The sequence below is a fragment of the Apostichopus japonicus genome, chromosome 7 (genome assembly GCF_037975245.1).
Source record: "Apostichopus japonicus isolate 1M-3 chromosome 7, ASM3797524v1, whole genome shotgun sequence".
Taxonomy (NCBI): domain Eukaryota; kingdom Metazoa; phylum Echinodermata; class Holothuroidea; order Aspidochirotida; family Stichopodidae; genus Apostichopus; species Apostichopus japonicus.
Window position 1 is genome coordinate 23899297 of NC_092567.1, and position 19059 is coordinate 23918355.

Sequence of the window (19059 nt, forward strand, 5' to 3'; positions counted from 1 at the left end):
ATTTTTAGTCTATAGTTCTTGGAAAGTGGCATATTTCCTCCTGACAGTCAGTAAACAGACGCGATATCTGGTAAAGCGAAAATATCACTTTACCAGGCTTTGGCTGCATTGGCAACAATGTCTACACGTAATGTTTTTACATTAGTCCGACCGTGAGAATAACGGCAGCAGTTTAAACCCTTATGTGGTCATTTTGCATCGAGTTGCTCTGTCGTGTACCGTTGAAGTTGAGCTTACATGAGCTTACAGGGTACATATTATATATCATGTCTGTGCTTTAAACCAGGCAGGGGAGCTGGGACAGGCAGTGGTCAGTGCATGAACTTTTGGGGCAATGTCCTCTGTTCTGGGAATTAACCCTGGCCGCAAGGGTATACTAGCTAGGAAAAATACAAGTGGGGAAATTTCTGTGCAATTCCTGAAGTTTTGAGAAAACTGAGATAATTTATGGACGTGTTTTTGTTTCGAACTCACGGTCTCATTTTCTACCCCTGAAGTTGATTTACTTCCTGCAAACATGTTACAAATTCAATCATATAAATACATGTAATAAGAGTATGACTAAAACAGAAGTCTCAATTAGGTGTACTGAGGCGCACTGGCGGATCCAGGGCCTTTGCTTGGGAGGGGAAGTGGCATTAGAGTGATATGGGAAGGGGTCTAAGGGGAGGGGGTGTCCCCCTCCCCTTTGGAAAATTTTCTATTGCTGAATGCCCTCAGATGCAATTTGGTGCGACAAAAGTGTAGAATGGTGATGTTAATTTACTTCTAAAAAATGTTTCCCAGGTGTAATTTTCTAAAATATTTATAAAAAAAAGTTGGGATCATCTTTCTCAAGAAATTTTATTTCTCATAGGTTATAAATTTCTTACAACCAGCCTGTAACTGCAAAATGGTGTTAAACTGTAAATCCTCATGCTCATACATTTACATAGCTCCCAACTCTTGAGAAGGCAAATGCTGGTCCATGCCACGAATCGCCGTCCTGGGGGAGGGGTGTAAGGGGAGGGGGTGTCCCCCTCCCCTTTTGAATATTTTTTGGAATCCTGGTGATGCCTACATGTAAAATGGTAGCACTTATAGAGGAAGGCTTTCGGAACCCAAAATTTTCTGAGAAATATGCATTTTTTTGTGTGTAACATCAATAAATTGAATAGTAGGTGATAATTCATTCTTTCCCGTGGCACGAAAATGTTCGCTGCTCACCCCAATGAAAAGAATTATAGGCTAATTTGAGGTTCAAATGATGCTGTAAAGGAGGTTTTATACTCTATTATGCTAAATGCTAAAGAAATGATGGTTGCTAATTATAAGTCAAAATTTGATGCAAATTTTGTTTATGTATACTTGACAATTACAATGCGGTTTTTTCGGACGCTTGTGCGGGTCAGCGGGTTTGGGTGATAGAATGCGAGTCTAATTCCCGCGAATTGCGTGTCAGTTGGGAGCTCTGCATTTAATTTTAAACCAGAAAACGAAAAGGTTTAGACTAGTCTACCACTGCTATTCCTCTCGATTTTTTAAATTTCCAATCATATGATTTAGCGGATGTTCGGAAACACTTTTTGGCTCACCTTTGGGGGGGGGGGCCATGGCCCCTTGGCCCCCCTTGGATCCGCCAGTGCTGAGGCGTATATCACAATGGCATTGTTTTTAGGCTTTTTCTCGAAAAAAAATGTTGCAATCATTATATGTTTATGCGTATTATAGTTTGTGACCTCACCAATTAGTAACACAGTTTTAAACCTTTTTCAAACGGCCAATGCTTCCCCCTCGGGAAATGGAAAACCCAACACTAGTGCAGAGAATACTGTATAGCTATTGGTCTGTCTGACATGTATAACTGTGCTGGAAAATTATTACGAGTGAACAGAAAATGTCCTCAATTTCTTTCACCCTGAACCGCCTCAAGAGGTCGACCCCTTCATTCCCAGCCAATACAGAGTACTCCCACCCTCCCTTATAAGAAATACCCTCCTACGCCTCTGAAAATGATATCTTTTGTGGTAATATAAGTTTAACTTTTCTAATTTTCCCCCACTCATATCTGCCCAGCTTTGAATTTTTTTTTAAAAAGGCGCCGAAAGGCATGTATGGGAGAGTTTAGATGACTATACCGTATAACAATCGAATTGTTTGCGTTCAAACCTTCTTTATAATATGTTTTGAATTAAACGTTTAGGTAGTTAGTTATTTTGTCTGAACTACTGTTGATTATATAAACCACATTAGTAATTTCTGAAACAAGGAAAGTAAAATGCATAATTAATGTTCGTGGTGAACCGGGTAAGAATGTCGCTGACAAGTAAGTGTGACCAGTATACCTTTTTGAATGTTGTGCCATTTTAGTCTTCTACAGTGCACTGTATATATGTAAGTAAAACTATTAAATGATTATTTGATCTTATGACTAAAGTAACACGTCCGCTTGAACAGAAGTTAGGGCATGACCCGAGTCGAGTCTTCCCACCAAACCTAGATACTCGAGTCAAGCTGAGTAACAATAAGCTGAGACTCCCGTCGAGTCGAGCGTATTGACCTTTAACCATCAGAGAATCGAGACCATTCGAGTCTTTTGCCCATTAGAATCGAGTCGACTCTTCATCATTTAACCCCCTCCCCCCTCAAATAATCATTTTAAAAAATAGCAGATAATCATGCAAATGATTATCGGTTTGAAACCATCAGCCGTTTTGTCACCCTGTGTGAATTAGGATTACGCAAAATAAATTGCGCGATACTTGTGAAATGGAGGGCAGTATGTTGGTAAAAAGGCCCGGATCATAATGTTATGAAATAGTAATGCTGCCTCTTTGATGTTACCGAAAAACTCCATCGAGACACCTTACGGGCCTCTTATGTATTTATCTAGGTCATGGATTCAGTTTTCCCACGAGAAGTTTTTAACTATCTTATTGAATCTTGGTACAGGGCCTTTTCCCAAAATAGATTCCATTATGTCTGTGGAACATTCGAGAAGGTTCTCTCACGTGGTATGGAAGTTTCCATCGAAAGGGGATGGACTTCCAAACTCCCAACCAATCAGGGCAGATCAGTGCCAGCACAATTATTTTTATATCGTTAAGTTAATACTGGATGGTCAGTTCATTGGCTGCCTTCTGATTGTGCGCAGAGGGATTTTATGGAAGTAAGGTAAAAAAGTAAAAGGAGGCCGAAAGTTTGAGGACTCCGTCAGCAAAGTTTATCACTTGATCAGCAAATTTATCACTCCGCCGAAAGTTCATCACTCCTAATTGTTTAATTGACGGAGTCAAGTCAAGTCAAATCATTGTAATTTAGTTTTATTTGTAAAGAGAATCGACAGAGAAGAAATTATACCGAATCACTAATCAAATCCGATCTTGTCAAATTGTTTTTCTGTGAACTCATTGTTTTCGCCCGTTCGAGACATCTCCTGAAGAAGCATAAAAACGGCATCAAGATATCCCAGTACCTTTCTATCGCGAGTCCCGATGTAGTATTACCATCGGAGGAGCCGGGCTCGTCACAATATTACAATAATATACCTCGCTATAAGAACGATCGCTTTGAATTGTTCACAATGATTGATTGCTACAACATTTGTGTAATGTTAATCCAATGTTCATTCATACTTAGTAAAGATTCCTAAATCCTATTGATCCATTCAGGTCAGCTGACCGTGGTTAATCCTGTGAGTAACGCACGGTAAAATTACGGGGCATCACTTTAATAAATCTTTGGTTATATGTAACCAAAAATGTTTTGTTTTATGATTTTTCCCCCACACAAATGGTAGTGTATGAATGAACGGGGTTAATCAACGGTCTAGCGTGCGTTACTCACATGATTAATGCACTCCGGGTGTTAATGCTATCGCTGGATGCACTCGGGCTCGGCCTCGTTTGCATTATCCCCCGATCGTGCATTAATCCTGTGAGTAACGCACGCTAGACCGTTGATTAACCCCTCATTATATTATAGAAACAGGATATACATATTTCCCCTTTTGTCAATACAATTGCATAGAACCGCGACATGAAAGTACTAAACATAAATATATATATTGAAAAAAACACACACAAAAACAGGATATTTATATTCGGAAGATTCTGGAAAGATACATATTTGCCCACCCTCTACTTTACAATATCAACATGTAGCAAAAATCCGAATCTCGTCGATGGTTAGACTGGACTGAAAGTTGAAACGTTTACTCACCGAACTGAAGATATGCCTCTGATATCATGGCAGCTCTTCCAACGGAACACCTAGAGTTTCTGGATCACATTAATACAGTCAGCTGGTTGTTTGATTACCCCTATTACATCTGACTACAAATGTATCAAGCGACAAGCTATGCCCTAGAGATGATATCACCAGGCCCTCACTATTCATCATCTGTTATTTTCCCAGGCCCCTAATTTACCATGGGCCCTAAGGCTAAACCCCTGCCCCTTCCCCTCTTCAGACCTGCATAAATGTGATCCACTTTTCCTTATTCACTCAAGTAACATCAGTGTGAACTTCTCTTACTATGGTTCTTCCACAAACTTGACTTTTCTGCTGAATCAATCATCAATTAATCCTAGAAACATGTTGAAAGGGGTATTTGTGAAGTTGAAAGGGATTACATGTCCTGATGGTATTGTTGTTTCTTTGCTTTTTTACTGGTCATAAAGGGGGGAAATACATCCATTGTATCAATTGCAGACATAACGGTACCACTTTTAAAGCTTTAGTTGGGTGTTCTTGTTAGAGGATGAATTCCTAGAAATGAATATTGATATTGTGATATATATAATGCTATATGTGTGAGACAGCAAAGAAACTGTCTGAGAATACTAACTGACCTTCTGTCTTCATTAAATCTACTCTCAATAACGAAAAACAAGCGACAAGACACAGGCAGTTATGTTTTTACAACTTTGCTTTTTCAGAAATAAAATATATCAACTTAGAATATAAAGAATACAAAATATTAGAGGAAGAAAATAAATGAAATAAAGAGAAAAGAATGGAAAGAAAAAAAAAAGAAAAGAAAAAAGAGATAAATTAGTAGAAATGAAACAACAAAGTATACATTAAATGAATGCCATGTCTTCCCATATAACACCTTACACTATACAAGAGGTATATGAATTTGATAAGGGGACCATGGTGTGGTGCATACTGTTAAATGGTATGTTACAGTCTATGGTTTGACACAGCAATGGTACGTGTAACAGGTCAAAAGTCAAATCACTAGACTTCCAAAATAAAAGTGACTCAAACAAGCTTATGAGGCTTTTCCTCATTGAGATGATACAGTGACCCCGGTCACAGAAGTAACTGGCAATGACTGGCCTTGGCCTTAAAATGAAGTGAATTCTTACAAGTCAATGCAAGCAGTTTGCTGCTATCCGGATAGCAGATCCTTGATGTGATGTATTTTTAGTAATAATGTTGTAACATTGACCCACAAATTGTCTTATTACGACTGACCAAATTTAAATTAAAGAGATACTGAAGAATGAGAGAATTTTTTCTTAAACAAAAGATTATGGGCAACTTAGGAATGTACACTTTGTCAGTTACACACATAAAATCAAAAATAAATAAATAAATGAATATAATAAATTACAACTAAACTATGAGATATTTTTGAAAATGAAGAAGTTAATGCAGAATATGATCTCTGCTGATTACTTTTGACAACAGTGCATTGGGAAGGAAGGGGCATGAAAATTATATTAGGGTACAGTCATAATGGCTGCACAGAATGCAACTCAAAATTTGTTCAAAGGGTTGTCTTTTTCAGCAAATGTGATACAACTTGTTTGCAAGTGTATTTGAAAATAAACACAAACAAAAATATCCAAAATAATAATCCTAATAGTGAAATCATTTGTTGAAAAGTTTGAGATTTCTAAAGAAATGTAATATTTCAAGTGCCATAACAATGTTTGATTGAGAATATAGCTGATGCAATTCCATTTTATTACTATGTTTAAAATATTATTGAGTATTATCACATTGTACCATTGCACCAATGAGACAAAGTACATCATGCATTATGCAAACAGCTGTTTGGCAAATTTTGGGGGGTTTTCCAGAAAGTGTGGGGGGGGGGGAGTTACTGGCTTTCTGTGAATGCAAGTTTAATAAATTAAAAGTAAATAAACTATATCAGTGTTACTGTTATTAGGACAAACAGTATTCTATTTCCAGAGCAACTCTGAAACAGTACTAAAGTATTGATCATGGCTATAGAAAGCATTGGCTTCTGACCAATTTTTTTTTTTCATTTTGAAGGTGCCTATCCATTATTGAGTAGGTGTCAAGCATGTTGTTGAAGGTAATACATAACCGGAAAATACCTGTTATTTATTTCAAATAAAAACATTGAAATCTTGTAACATCTGGATATGTCTGTCAGAGAGTTTTGAGAACCACTGCACATAATGTTGTAAACTAATCTAAATTAAATCATACCAAAAGATCAAAGTTCGTACATCAGTATTATAGTACTATTATATAATCTAATATTCATTACATCCCATACATATTGATATAACTCTAGACAGTAGATTATAAGACATACTTGTGTTACATCAATATTGATTTTACCAAGATATCATCCATCTCATTTCCTGCTTGTAATACATCTTCATGTTGTTATTGAGCATCTGCTATCTAATTTCAAACTTATTGCAAAGACTACATTTATGATGAAATATGGTACCTAGTCTGAACATCAACTACTTTCATTATCTAGTTACTGCATTCTTGTTGTTGGGTGTTCTGTTACACAGTGAAGTCAAGAGAGGACAAATGAATGGACTTATGTAGTTTCCTAAATCTACCAACTTGTTTGCAAGTACATGGCAGTTAAGTACCATAGTCAAATGCTGGTTTTTTCAAGATTTTTTTTATATGCCTGTGCGCAACTTTCTTAACAACGATCTTGGCCATAACTATTGATGAATCAAATGTTCTCAAAGATACTTTATGTATCAGGCAAACTAAGGCAATTGCAAACATCGGACCACAATCTTGCAGTTTATAGGTATGCGGAGGTGCACATTTAAGGCCTGAACACCCTACAAGAACACCCTGCACATTCTGGTCAACTTGTGACTCTTTTCTTTCTTGACCTCGCAAAGCATGACATTGCTGGCTGATCACATTGCTGGCTGATCACATAGATGCTATAATGATGATTAACTGTTTGCTTAGACTCCAAATTCATTTTGTAGCGGGGCAAGAGGAAAAACTTTGTTGGATCAAAGAGCCAGACAGTATCATTATACCTACCTTTGGTAATGTGCAAGGTAGGCTGGTATTGTGTTCAAAGCTAAGACATGTGCAAGATTTTGGGCCAATTTTCTTGCACGCTGACTGTATTGAAAACTTTCAGGGGACAAACATGGTTTAACACAGGACAGAAATTGCTATATGTTACTATCTCCCTTACATTTGAATTTTATTATGTACAGGTTTCCTGTTTTTAAAAATAAGCATCTCTAATAAAGGACTAATTGTTTTTAACAAACTCAATTCTCTAAAATCCTTCTAAAGATTAATAATCATGTCACCCAGTTCATATTTTATGGCACACCACAACATGCTGTAAATTTTAATATAATATATAACAAGACTACATTTATATAAGAATAAACATTTGAAACCTATACCTCTGGCTTAGGAAATATTTGTACGAATTAATATTTTGATTACCTCCAATTGCAATATGTCTTTCAACTACAAGAATAATCAAAGAGGTTATAATCTACAAGGGCGTCTTGCTGCAATGCGCTATATAAATATGTTAAATAAATAATATATAATACTGTATGTATATATCTCTACGCCAGAATTTTCAAATCAAGAACTCACCCATGTTTGTCCTCCTCAGTAAACAGTGTAGATCTGGATAGAATGCACCAACAAAACCCTTTGTTCTAGTTTTACTACTCATGTTACTTATTATATAATTCATGGCATGCCATAACGAGCTGTAACTTGTAACAGAAGATGTAACAAGACTAAATAACAGTTATGAACAACTCTTTTAATGGAAGTTGGAAACACATAACTCTGACAAAGGATACATTTGCAAGTATGCAATTGTTTTGATTACTTCAAATTTTGATATATATGTTAAACATTTTCAACTGCAGGGAATAATGAAATATGTAATAATTTTTATGGACACCTTCCTGTAATGTGGTACATTAATATGTAAAAGATCTTAAATAGTTTATAACACTGAATGTAATTCTCCAAAGCTGTACCTTTCAATTCAAGAAACTGGTTCATGTTTTCTCCTCCTTATTTTAATACTGTACATCTGGTTAGAATGTCAATGGACAAAAACCTTTCGTCAAATTTTACTTATTATCAACTGTTTGAAGGTTATGAAAATTTGGATTATGTAGGATACACAAAACAAATAACAACAGCAAGCACACACAAAAACGAACAAGGAGAAGGCGAACGGAAAGAAGCATAAGGAGAAGGAGGAGAACAAGGAGAAGAGGGAGAAGAAGGAGGAGCAGAAGGAGGAGAACAAGGTGAAGAGGGAGAAGGACTGAGAAGCAGGAGAAGGAGAAGGAGGAGAACAACGTGAAGAGGGAGAAGGAGAAGGAGGAAGGAGAGCAAGAAGAATGAAAAGGAGAAGGAGAAGGAGAAGAAGGAGAAGCAAATGGATATCTGAAATTGTATGTTTTGGTGTGTGTATGCAAGTGATTGAATAAGTGACAGGACAAGCTCAACAAAAAACACTTTCACTGTGTTTCACTTTCATGTTGCAAGGAACTATTTGAATTCAAAAGAAGAGGAAAAATTGAAAATAATTTTGGTATTATGATCAAAGCTTCACCTAGATGTTTTAAAATGGTAGTCCGATGGTGACTGCTATAGTTTCAATTAGGAGTCTGAGGCTACGAAGAAACAACTTATATAATCTAAATGACAAATGTTCTTCATGAATATACTACAGGATAATTAGTAGGTCTATCTCTCTTACAGTGAGGACAATCTATTTTAGATTGATTAGTTATGTGACTACAATGGTTAGAAAGGATAGGCCAAACTTGTATCATTGTTATTTCTAGTACTGCATCATGCCAAGGATACCTGCATAATGCCATGTCCAAGAGATATTGCCCACAATAAGTTATCGATTATGTTTCCTGTGAAAGGGGAAGAGCAGCTGGTTGTTAAACATCTTTAGTGGAAAGTGGAATAAAGAGTACTAAAGAAGGATACATGCGAGCAAAATGAGTATAAGGGTGTCTCATGTAAGCAGAACAGGAAGAAAAGAAAAGATAAATACAAAACAAACATTAAAAAGAATGAAGAAACCGATTGAGAAAGGAAGAAAACAAACAAAATAAATCGGACAGACAATAGACAAGAAACAAGAAGTAAACTACATGGTCTGCTTCGCAACATGAAAACATGAGACAGAAAATAATAACCAACTTTGAAGAATCAAATTTCAAAACAAGCTGCTCTTCACTAACTTCATATTAGGCACTGTGTCAAAAGAAAGATGCTGAAGGGCTGCAGCATCCTGCAGCCAGGCTGTGTAGGATGCAATCTATTGTGTGCTGCACAGTTTCACACAACTAGCACAGCTGGTCTGCTGAGATAATCTCTGTTGTTTCATATTGATTCAGCCTTGCTGCTGGGGATATGGCTGCAGCTGCTGCAGCTTGTTTGTTTTGACACGGTGCCTCAACGGTGTTTGGACAGAGTGTTATTCTTGCTCAAGATATTGTGAAATCATTCAGTGGTCTCTTTCCTTCATTATTCTTCCTTCTTCTCTTGCAAACTCTGGTAGAGTAACTCTCTCATAAACTCAGCTTGTGTCTCAGCTAAATCGGAAATGCTCAAATATGACTCTGTAAGAGAAGTAAAGCAGAGATACTAATGGATGATTGAACCCTTCTTGAGGATATGAGAGCACCTCTGTTGATTTGGAGCGTGGTTGGAGAGCCCCAGTATTCCTAAATGCACTCATGAGGGCTCCTCTGGAAAATAATTTTAAAAAAAAACAACTTCTCATTTACTAAAGATTTTACTGGTATTCAGGTAAACTAAAGGCAAAGTTTTGGTTTACATATATCATGTAACATTGTTATACCAATGTGATCATATGTTGTCAGGAAAACATCTTAGATTTAAAAGCCAGATAGAGTTATGCAGTTTCTTACCTGCATCTGGAATTTCTTGCAAGTCCACGGTCAAGTCTTTGTAAAGTTCTGGAATGGCGTCAAGTAATGAGTTAATGTCGTGAGTGTTCTTCAAAGATCGACATACCCTGTGGACCAGATTCAGTAACCATGCCATTTGCAGGTTTTCTTCCTTTATGATCTAGTGAAAAACAATGTTAGAAAGGGTTTGTATTTTTTTATTGATACAATCCACTCCTCCCTATAGATGACTTGAATATACACTTTTTGCAACAATCAATGACTCATAAATAGAGACTATACATACACATGAACATAGACAGTTACATAAATGGATGAATAAAACTGCATTAGGTTTCCTTTTAAAATTAAAATCCACATGCAAAGATTAATGCTTCTCTCTTAAATATTTTGAAAATGTATGAACCACATTCTTAGTATATAACTTTTTCATTAGTAACTAAGATTTCTAACAAAACTTAAAAATTTGAAAATTTGCATGATGTCCATTCCACAGTACAATTGAATTGTAACTAACAATGACTAAGACTTAATCATCAGCCTATGTGATCCTGATTCTTTCAACCTTATAAAAGTTGGATTCATTGTTTTCATTTAATCAGTGTGATTCTGCAATGCGACCCAAAAAACATCAGTGCGTAAATTTTTGGTGTTTTTTCATGCAGATGCACATGCACAATTAGTAACCAATGCTGTAAAGCAAGTTTACACTCAATCATGAGGTCAAACATTTCTAGCACAATAACACTGCAGTTCATGTGGGCTGTTAGGTCACACAATGTCTAATGTTTATTCTTAATAATAATGCTATAATAATATGCTGCTAACAGCTGTTGTTAACAAGCAGTTTGCACTTAAAACCACGAGATCCACCACAGGACTGGAATTAACTGCTTGCTGTTCAGTTCAAGTTGTTTTCCAAATATACTAGTAGCTAAGGGGGGGGGGGGGGGTGATGAGGATGTGAAGGGGAAAAAATAAGATTTTTTTGCAAACCTGTGATGGTCTACTGATAAATATAAAATAGCAGGGTCACATATTACACATATTGGCACAGACACAGAAAATAGTTACAGCTTTTAACTTTTCAAATTTACACATACACTGGTATTAACATACCATGGACAGTGTCACAAAGATGTTTGCAACTTCCCTCATTTTTCCATTCAGTGCAATGCTGACAACAAAGTTGAAACATATAGCCTCTCCACATAGAAGAAGCAGCTTGGCAACATTTCGAGTTGTCCACTCCTGTGGGCAGTCTAGAAGAGAAACATGTAAACCTTCTTTAAACATAAAATTTGTTTCAATATCAAAAATTGTTACCATGAAGGCAGTTTTCAAACACACTGGAAACATTACAAGAAATATGAAAATGTCACCTTGATATGTGACAAAATGAAAATTGTTGAAACTTCTTGAAATGCACACTCGATCATTATAAATGGACAATAAATGAATGTCCACACTCTATAGAGAATGATTGTTTAATATTTTCTTCTTTCATTTTCTGGGAATTAGAACTATGTAAAAGACACATATTTGAGTAACAATAGCATCTAAACTAATCCTGAAATATCATAGCAACTATTCACAAGTTTTACAAATTACTGTCTGTTATAAAATTTCAAGGACATTCATAACTGCAGAACAACAAAATGAATTATCATCAGAATCTCATTTAATATGACCTTGCATAATTGATCTTAATTGAGTATGAGATATTATTCTTCTGCTGCATGATATTTGCACAGAACAGATTAAGGTGTGGGGAATTCCATGAGGGATTTCCCCTTATCATAAAACTAGCAAGTCTGATCTTGTTTACACCAATCAGCAGTTCACTCAGATTATACATTACTAGTTGGCAATATGTAGGAACTGCATAGTCCTCAATAGGCGTTAAAAAAACAAACTTTAAGCTGACCATTATCATTATTACAAGTTCTTCTTTCTTTCTTTTTGTCTTGTCTTCTGTTATTTGTGCAAATGGAACCAGCAGAAAGTACTGGACGGATACATCATTATAAATAATCATTGCAATTATCTGGCTACTCTCAGCTTACAAAGACTGCATAGTGAAGTATTTTCATAATGACACAGAACACCTGGTTTACTTTTTACAATAGAATCAAATGCATTTTGTTAATGAACATGAATATCGACTGTTTTTTTCTTTGCCTTTTGCTACAATAGGTGGCCAATAAGATTTGTATTACAAACGATGTAATGAACTAGAACTACCATTAAGGAACATAACATATAGAATTGTCATATTTTCTAAAGTGACACTAGTCATTTTTAATTTTTTACCACTTAAACATTAACATAAGTTAAGAACAAATTTCATTTTGTTTATGTACTACTCAAAGCATTTTTAATTTTTTACCCCTTGAACATTAACACAAGTTAAGAACAAAATTCATTTTGTTTATGTACTACTCAATGCATGCAAATTTGAATTTTATTTCACATACAATATGTGAAAAAGTTGCAGCTATCAAGAAATTAAAACTGAAAGTTAATATTAAAGAAAAACAGACTAATTAAGGGTCTTAATGCTCAGCTTGAAAGTACATCATAGACAATGTTACATTTCAATTATCATTATTAAATTAATAATTTATTATTAAATTTATTTACTAAAGTTATTGACGTATTTACAATTTTACATATTTTATTACTATTTCTTTCTTTTTTATTCTTTTTTGTAAATATTCTATCATATTTCTCATTTTTTAACTAGATGCAAGCCTTACCCGTAAGTTCCTTCAGAACACTGTTAACGCTCCCCTCACTCCATGATGATTGACCAAACAATATTTTTATTGCTAAAGCTAGGCTAGAACAGTTGTCCATACTAGTTATCCCTGTGTCTGGTAAAGGGGAAGACATCTCCTGCCAGTCTACTAAACCTTCAAAATACCAAAAGAGTGATCATTGTATAGCATGTTTTATTAAATAAAATCAACCATATATAGGCTATATATATATATATATATATATATGAAATAATATTAATATAGCCTTATTATCATCATATTGATCAATTTTTTCGTCTATATTTGCTAAAATTCTTGAGTAATGGTAGCATGCTGTGGTGACTGGGAATGGAATGTAGAACTAATGTAGTATTTCATAAAAATTAGTGAATGTGTACATAGCACAAAGACCCTTTAATACTAACTACTACCATACCAACAAGACATGCATACAAGGGAATAATATATCCCGTATTGTATGACAAAATGCTATGCATAATGGTCAAATTGCTATGCAAGTGCAAAGCAGTTATTGTACACAGAAATTTCAGACACCATAGTATTTATAAGAGCAAAGTTCAGAGCCTTCAAACCTGCTACACAAAACATTTTAATTGATATTATTCCCTGCATATTACATAACCCTTCAAGATATAGTCTGTATGAATTTGAAATAATATTACTATGGCCCAACTGTCACAAATTTCAAAAAATTATATTTAAATAGGTGATCGAAAGAGAACTAATGTACAATTTTATACCCCTGAAATTACTGAATGTCTTCGTATCACAATGACATTGCTAGTTTCATTACATAGAAGACATGCATATTACATAACCCTTCTCTGGTTGTAGCAAGTATGGATTTTTTATAACTTATATTTACTTTTTTATAACAAAAGATGAGTACAAAGCATACATATTTGTAACCTCGGATGAGAATATTTGTAGCCATGAAACTTTAATTATTATCATACAAAGAAGACATTATGAATTATATTTAAAAAATAAATATAATGAAACCAAACAAAATATATATAACATATGAGTGACGATAGCATACATGGGTTATTGGGAATAGAGACCCATTTGGACAACTTTATCATCCTAATTGTGTAGATGTATACCCACCCATCCATTTCAATACTTAGTCATGGATCCAGGAGGGGTGGCTTAATTTTGTGGGGGTGAGGGGGGGTGTACACTATTTAAATATGTCAAGAAAAGAAGATCAAGTATTAAGTATAACAACTCTTACATACCATTGTCTGTATCAGCAGGTCCATGCATCAGGTACAGTATTTTAGCTTGATGAACCAGAGGGTAGGGTTTCAAAATGAATTCCAAGTACAAACCGTGTTCAGTTATGTTGTTGGAATTTGTTACAAAGACATGACAAAGGAAGGTTCGGATTTCGTACTCTATCTCTGGAAATGTACCAGGGGCACTGGTCAAAACGGTAGCTGTGAATGAAGTTGATTAAATATATTAAACAGCCTAACTCAATGAATTCTTGTACCACATATTATTCAGTGCACTATTTATTTTATTCTTGGTTACTACTTTATCTCCATATGAAACGTATACACTGGTTTGTTTATGTTAGTAAAATAATAAGGACATGCATAGGACAATTCTCACTGCAGCTGTCACCAACGACCATCCAACTAGAAAGAGACACTGGCGAATGATTAAAAATTGTCGTTATCAATGAAAACTGTGGTTACAAATGTATACACTTCAGTTAAGGTGAAACAATAATGTTTGCCTTTGGAATAAAGCTAGAAGTTGCATACTACAGCCTACAGCCCCTTAGCTGCATTGCCACTTGCTCAAAAGCTTACTACTGATTATTTTTTAATTAAGAAAATCAAACTACAAGTGGGCTTGAAATAAAACCAGCTTTGGAGGTGAAAGTGGAATGTTGGGGCAATATATAAAAACTGTATCAAATTGTAGGAGCTTACCTAGTTTTGATTTTATTTTAAAGTGTTCCATGACCATCTTAAATGCCCATCCACACTCCTTTTGTGACCAACCCTTGGTGAACATCGAATAGAAATTGCCTAGACAGAACAGCTTGTGTGATTTCTCCACATTGATGACTTGATAAATCTGTTAAAAAATTGAATGGAATAGACATGACGGGTGACTATGATTTCAAGGCAAGGCTACTTTGTATTACATAGTGTTGATGAAAATGCATTAAAAAGTGACAAAAGCAAGGCACCAGAACATCATGTCTTTATCCTCACATTTCCAAAAATTGTTTTGACGCCCATTCGTATCTTAAATTAAGCTACAGACTAAATACATCATACTTCACACAGCAAGGCATTAGATAACAATTTGATAAAAAAAACAGACAATATTAGAATATGTAAGACTGTTTAGGAAAGCGGGAGTAAACTTAAGGAAAGAGTTCATGTAGGAATATATTCTACAAAAAACTGGGGTGCAAAGAGAGATGTCCACATTACCCCCCTCTCTCCCCTCTCCTTCTCCAATGACTATGTTTAACCTGAATAGTCTTGATTCTTTGCCAGACATAAATGTAACTTTTCACTGTCACCAAACCTATAGCTCACCTTAGTTGTGAACTTTCCCATTAATACCAATCTTTCTCTGGTTGGAAGTAAGAATGTTGATCTCTTCAAAAGCAAACCTGAAAAGAAAAGAGTTACTTTAATGCTGTTGTTACCTCCCCATTTATACCCCTGGGTGAGGAGAAGCAAGTGAGATTAAGTGCCTTGACAGTTTTGAAGCTGAATGACGTAATAATCTGACCAGGACTCAAATCCTGCAATCCTTATATCACAAGTCTATTGCTTTAAACCATTTGTTCACGCATCCTTCTTGTGCAATAACTTACTGTAATATGAACATTATCCTAATCACATGACACACAGTCCTGATAAAGCTAAGAATATAATCAGAATGAAAATAAGCATTGCCTAATTGCATAAGTATTGGCTAATTGTACAACTGAATTATTGTAGGCCTACAGAAAAATAAAAATTGCTGCAAGAAAGTAACAGTGTGTCCGAGGCACAATGTACCCAATCCCTGCAAGTGCAACATAAAACAAAGCTCTAAAATTTTCCCGTTGATTTGACTTACCTAATTCTGTGAAAAGCCTGTCGACTAGATGCCACCTTGCATTCAACTTGGTATGAGAAAACTTGCTCCAGAGAAAACACTTCAAGATACTCTTACATGATAGAAAGTTCCGCACAAGATGTGAGAGCGCCACTGAAGAGATGGATAGTTTACTTAGATCTTCGGCTAAAAGTGGAAGAATCATTGAATAATCTGTGAAGCCCCGTAAATAATTTATCCGGAATCACATTGCAAAATGGTACACTTCATTGCAATACAAGTGCAATCATTTAGCGCATTTTGTACACAGAAACCATAGTATTTTATAAGAGAAAAACTTTAGAGCCTTTAAACTGTTACACAAATTTGAACACAAAATTCTCCGAAGACATGCATGTGAAAGACACTGCAATAATGAAGAATGATTTTTCTTAAAAGAAACATCACTTATTGTCTGTGTTTCATAGATAAAAAAATATGATAAACAACTCCAACACCCCCAAACAATGAATAATATTCCTCTGTCAAAAGTCATGGGGCTACAGTTTGTCTATCAAAAACCAACAAAAACAAAAAACAAAATTAAAAGTTAATGCAACAAAACTATGTTACAACAAGGAGTGCAGTTCTCTCATTTTTTGAGTAATACTGCCATTAACAATTGTCAGTGTTTATTTTTGAGATACCACAACTCAAGCAAGAGGAAACTAGCTTAACTGCTTTGCTAACCTCTTAAAGGTTATCAGTTTAACCCAAGAAATGTTAAAAAGTCATATTTCGGGTAATCACCCATGCTCAGATTTCAGCAATCATTCTACTGGCACCCATACAGCACTTTCCCTCCCTAAGACATTTCATTGTCTAGGTTAACATTCTTCAATGAATGAAAACATCCCGAATGGTGGCAGCCTTCTGAAAAGTTCTTTTGTAAAATCTTTTAGAAATTCTAGCTTGCTAAAAGTTGTGGCCACTACTGATGACCATGTTTTCAAAATTTAAGTGAGTAGACAGTGAACTTACTGGATGCAAAGTGGAAAATGTTGAAAATCAGTTCATGAGGCAAACTGTCAAAAAATCCCAGAGGAGATGCTTGTTGATAGTTTTGCTTGTGATGTGTTGCCAGACATGAGTTACTTCCACTAAGATATAGTCGTCTGTTTTTTGGTCTTGGCTCCTTCATTATTTTAGCAGATTTCAGATTGTACGTCTTTCAAACATCCAATAGAGGGAAGGTAGACTTGGAAGTTTTTAATTAATGGGAAATTCCAAAAAATTCTGAAAAAAAGAGGGAAAAGTTATTGGCTATATACAGATATCAATATTATACTGACCACTTATTTTCAACCAGGCACAGGATACCAATGATACTTACTTTACTTACGTTTTAGGCACTTATGTTCCATTACTGACTAGTTAGGTTGAACCTAGTATAATCATAGGCACGGCAACTAAATTTCGGACATAGGCCTAGGGCCTAGGTATAGCAAACCAAACATTGCTCAGTACCAACTGGAATAAAAACTCAACATAGTTTCTGATTTTCAACTGAAAGTGGTAATCTTGACACTAGTAAAAGAATGAGTTTAGAACAAACTTCTGATGGCAGGTAGGCCTAAGCACTAAGAATGACTGGTTCTGATGCGATGAATGATGATATCAGAGAAGTGTGTTTAATAATATCACTTGTTGTGTAGCTAGTGCATTTTGCGGAAAGTGCATAGCCTAAACAAATATGGCAAAACTAAATCACCTGTGAAATTGAACATTTTGCTTTAGGCAGATGACCACCACTCAGCAGTTTTTGCAATTTGTATCTCAAAAATTCAGAATAGTTTCATAATAAAGCTTTGTTTGAGATTTCAGGAAATGTTTAAAGGCAACCTAACATTAGGTATCATCAAGGCCTAGGCCTAGTTTGTTTGGTATGCAAAACTAAGTTGTTGGCAAAACTGACATCAGTATCACTGTAAATGTTACTTAAGTTAGGGGCCTAAATTTAGGCCTAGGCCTACCACTAGTTAGTAATAATATGGCACTAGCCTAGTAGAGAAGTAATTTAGTCAGTGACAATTGTTTGTTAGTTGTTACACGTAAGGCATTATTTTACTCTTAAATGTCTGAGCTCTTAACTGAATTAATGTTAAAATAAAATAATATCCGTAGTTAGACTTGACCCAAGCAAGCCTTACTTCGTCTACACGTAACATACTGTTCAGCAGGCCTTACGTTAGGTCTAAATTAGGCTAGCCAAGTTAGGCCCAGGCCTAGCCTAGGTCCGACTCCAACTAAGTCAGGGTCGAGCAATGTTTAACTCAAAAAACAACAAATTCCTAACTAAACTAGACTATGATTAAGTTAAATATTTGCCACAGTAATTTGGCATCAGTTGGAATGCATATTTAATCAATAATAAGAAACGGATTCTTTACATTTCGGTGAATGCACAGAGCTGCTTTTGATTTGTTACACCCGCACGGCCATTTGAAATTAAATCTCTGTGAACAATAATTTGCATAACTATTATAAACACAATTTTTGTTTTGCTGAATTTCCCGCCTTATCGCTGTCGTCTGCATTGAGCTTCATAAAGAGCGCCACTATTTCCGGCGCACTAGAAGTTTTGCTCTGGCAATCTACTCTTGAAAAGTTGGTATATCCTTCTCATGGCGTGTCAATTATTGCTCAGGTTCTCGGTAAAGGTGATAAGGAAGGGCAAATCCATTAAAGGGATATTCCGGTGCCAGGAAATGTAAAACCTATAACGAAGAGAAGAATATTCCACACTGTTGGTTTAAAATCCCAATTTCAATATCTTGAGTTCTTGACCCTAACTCAAGACATGGTGGATTATGTCATATATATTTTGACTGGCTAAATCTCCGAGTCCACTGCGTGGTCCATAGAGTCACAGTAGATGGTCTGTGATGTAATCTGGACAGTGCTTTGGTTATGCTATTATAATCTTCTCTTTTTTTATATTGGAATCCTAAACGTTTTTTGAAAGTTAGCTGTCTGAA

At 35.5% G+C, this 19059-nt stretch overlaps 1 protein-coding gene across 2 annotated transcripts; it reads right to left on the minus strand.

The window, feature by feature from the left end:
* Positions 1-4891: 4891 nt before the first annotated feature.
* LOC139969811 (F-box only protein 47-like) lies at positions 4892-18630 on the minus strand. 2 transcript variants are annotated; one of them, XM_071975096.1, is made up of 10 exons: positions 18472-18630; positions 17063-17317; positions 16064-16228; positions 15532-15608; positions 14911-15058; positions 14206-14406; positions 12941-13096; positions 11301-11443; positions 10182-10341; positions 4892-9869 (listed from the first exon to the last, which is right to left on the minus strand). In XM_071975096.1, the coding sequence occupies exons 2-10, from the start codon at positions 17220-17222 to the stop codon at positions 9775-9777; spliced, it is 1305 nt and encodes a 434-aa protein (XP_071831197.1). In that variant the 5' UTR covers positions 17223-17317; positions 18472-18630; the 3' UTR covers positions 4892-9774. The 2 variants fall into 2 exon arrangements, with proteins under 2 accessions (XP_071831197.1, XP_071831198.1); XM_071975097.1 differs by having other exon boundaries at positions 9867-9998.
* Positions 18631-19059: the final 429 nt, after the last annotated feature.

What these genes read in the sequence shown, in the direction of transcription:
- LOC139969811 (XM_071975096.1), bottom strand. Translation starts at nt 17,222, where the DNA reads ATGAAGGAGCCAAGACCAAAAAACAGACGACTATATCTTAGTGGAAGT. An exon ending in CAGGCTTTTCACAGAATTAG is followed by an intron (nt 15,609 to 16,063) that starts GTAAGTCAAATC and finishes TTTTCTTTTCAG; the next exon opens with GTTTGCTTTTGAAGAGATCA. An exon ending in GCAAGAAATTCCAGATGCAG is followed by an intron (nt 9,870 to 10,181) that starts GTAAGAAACTGC and finishes CTTCTCTTACAG; the next exon opens with AGTCATATTTGAGCATTTCC.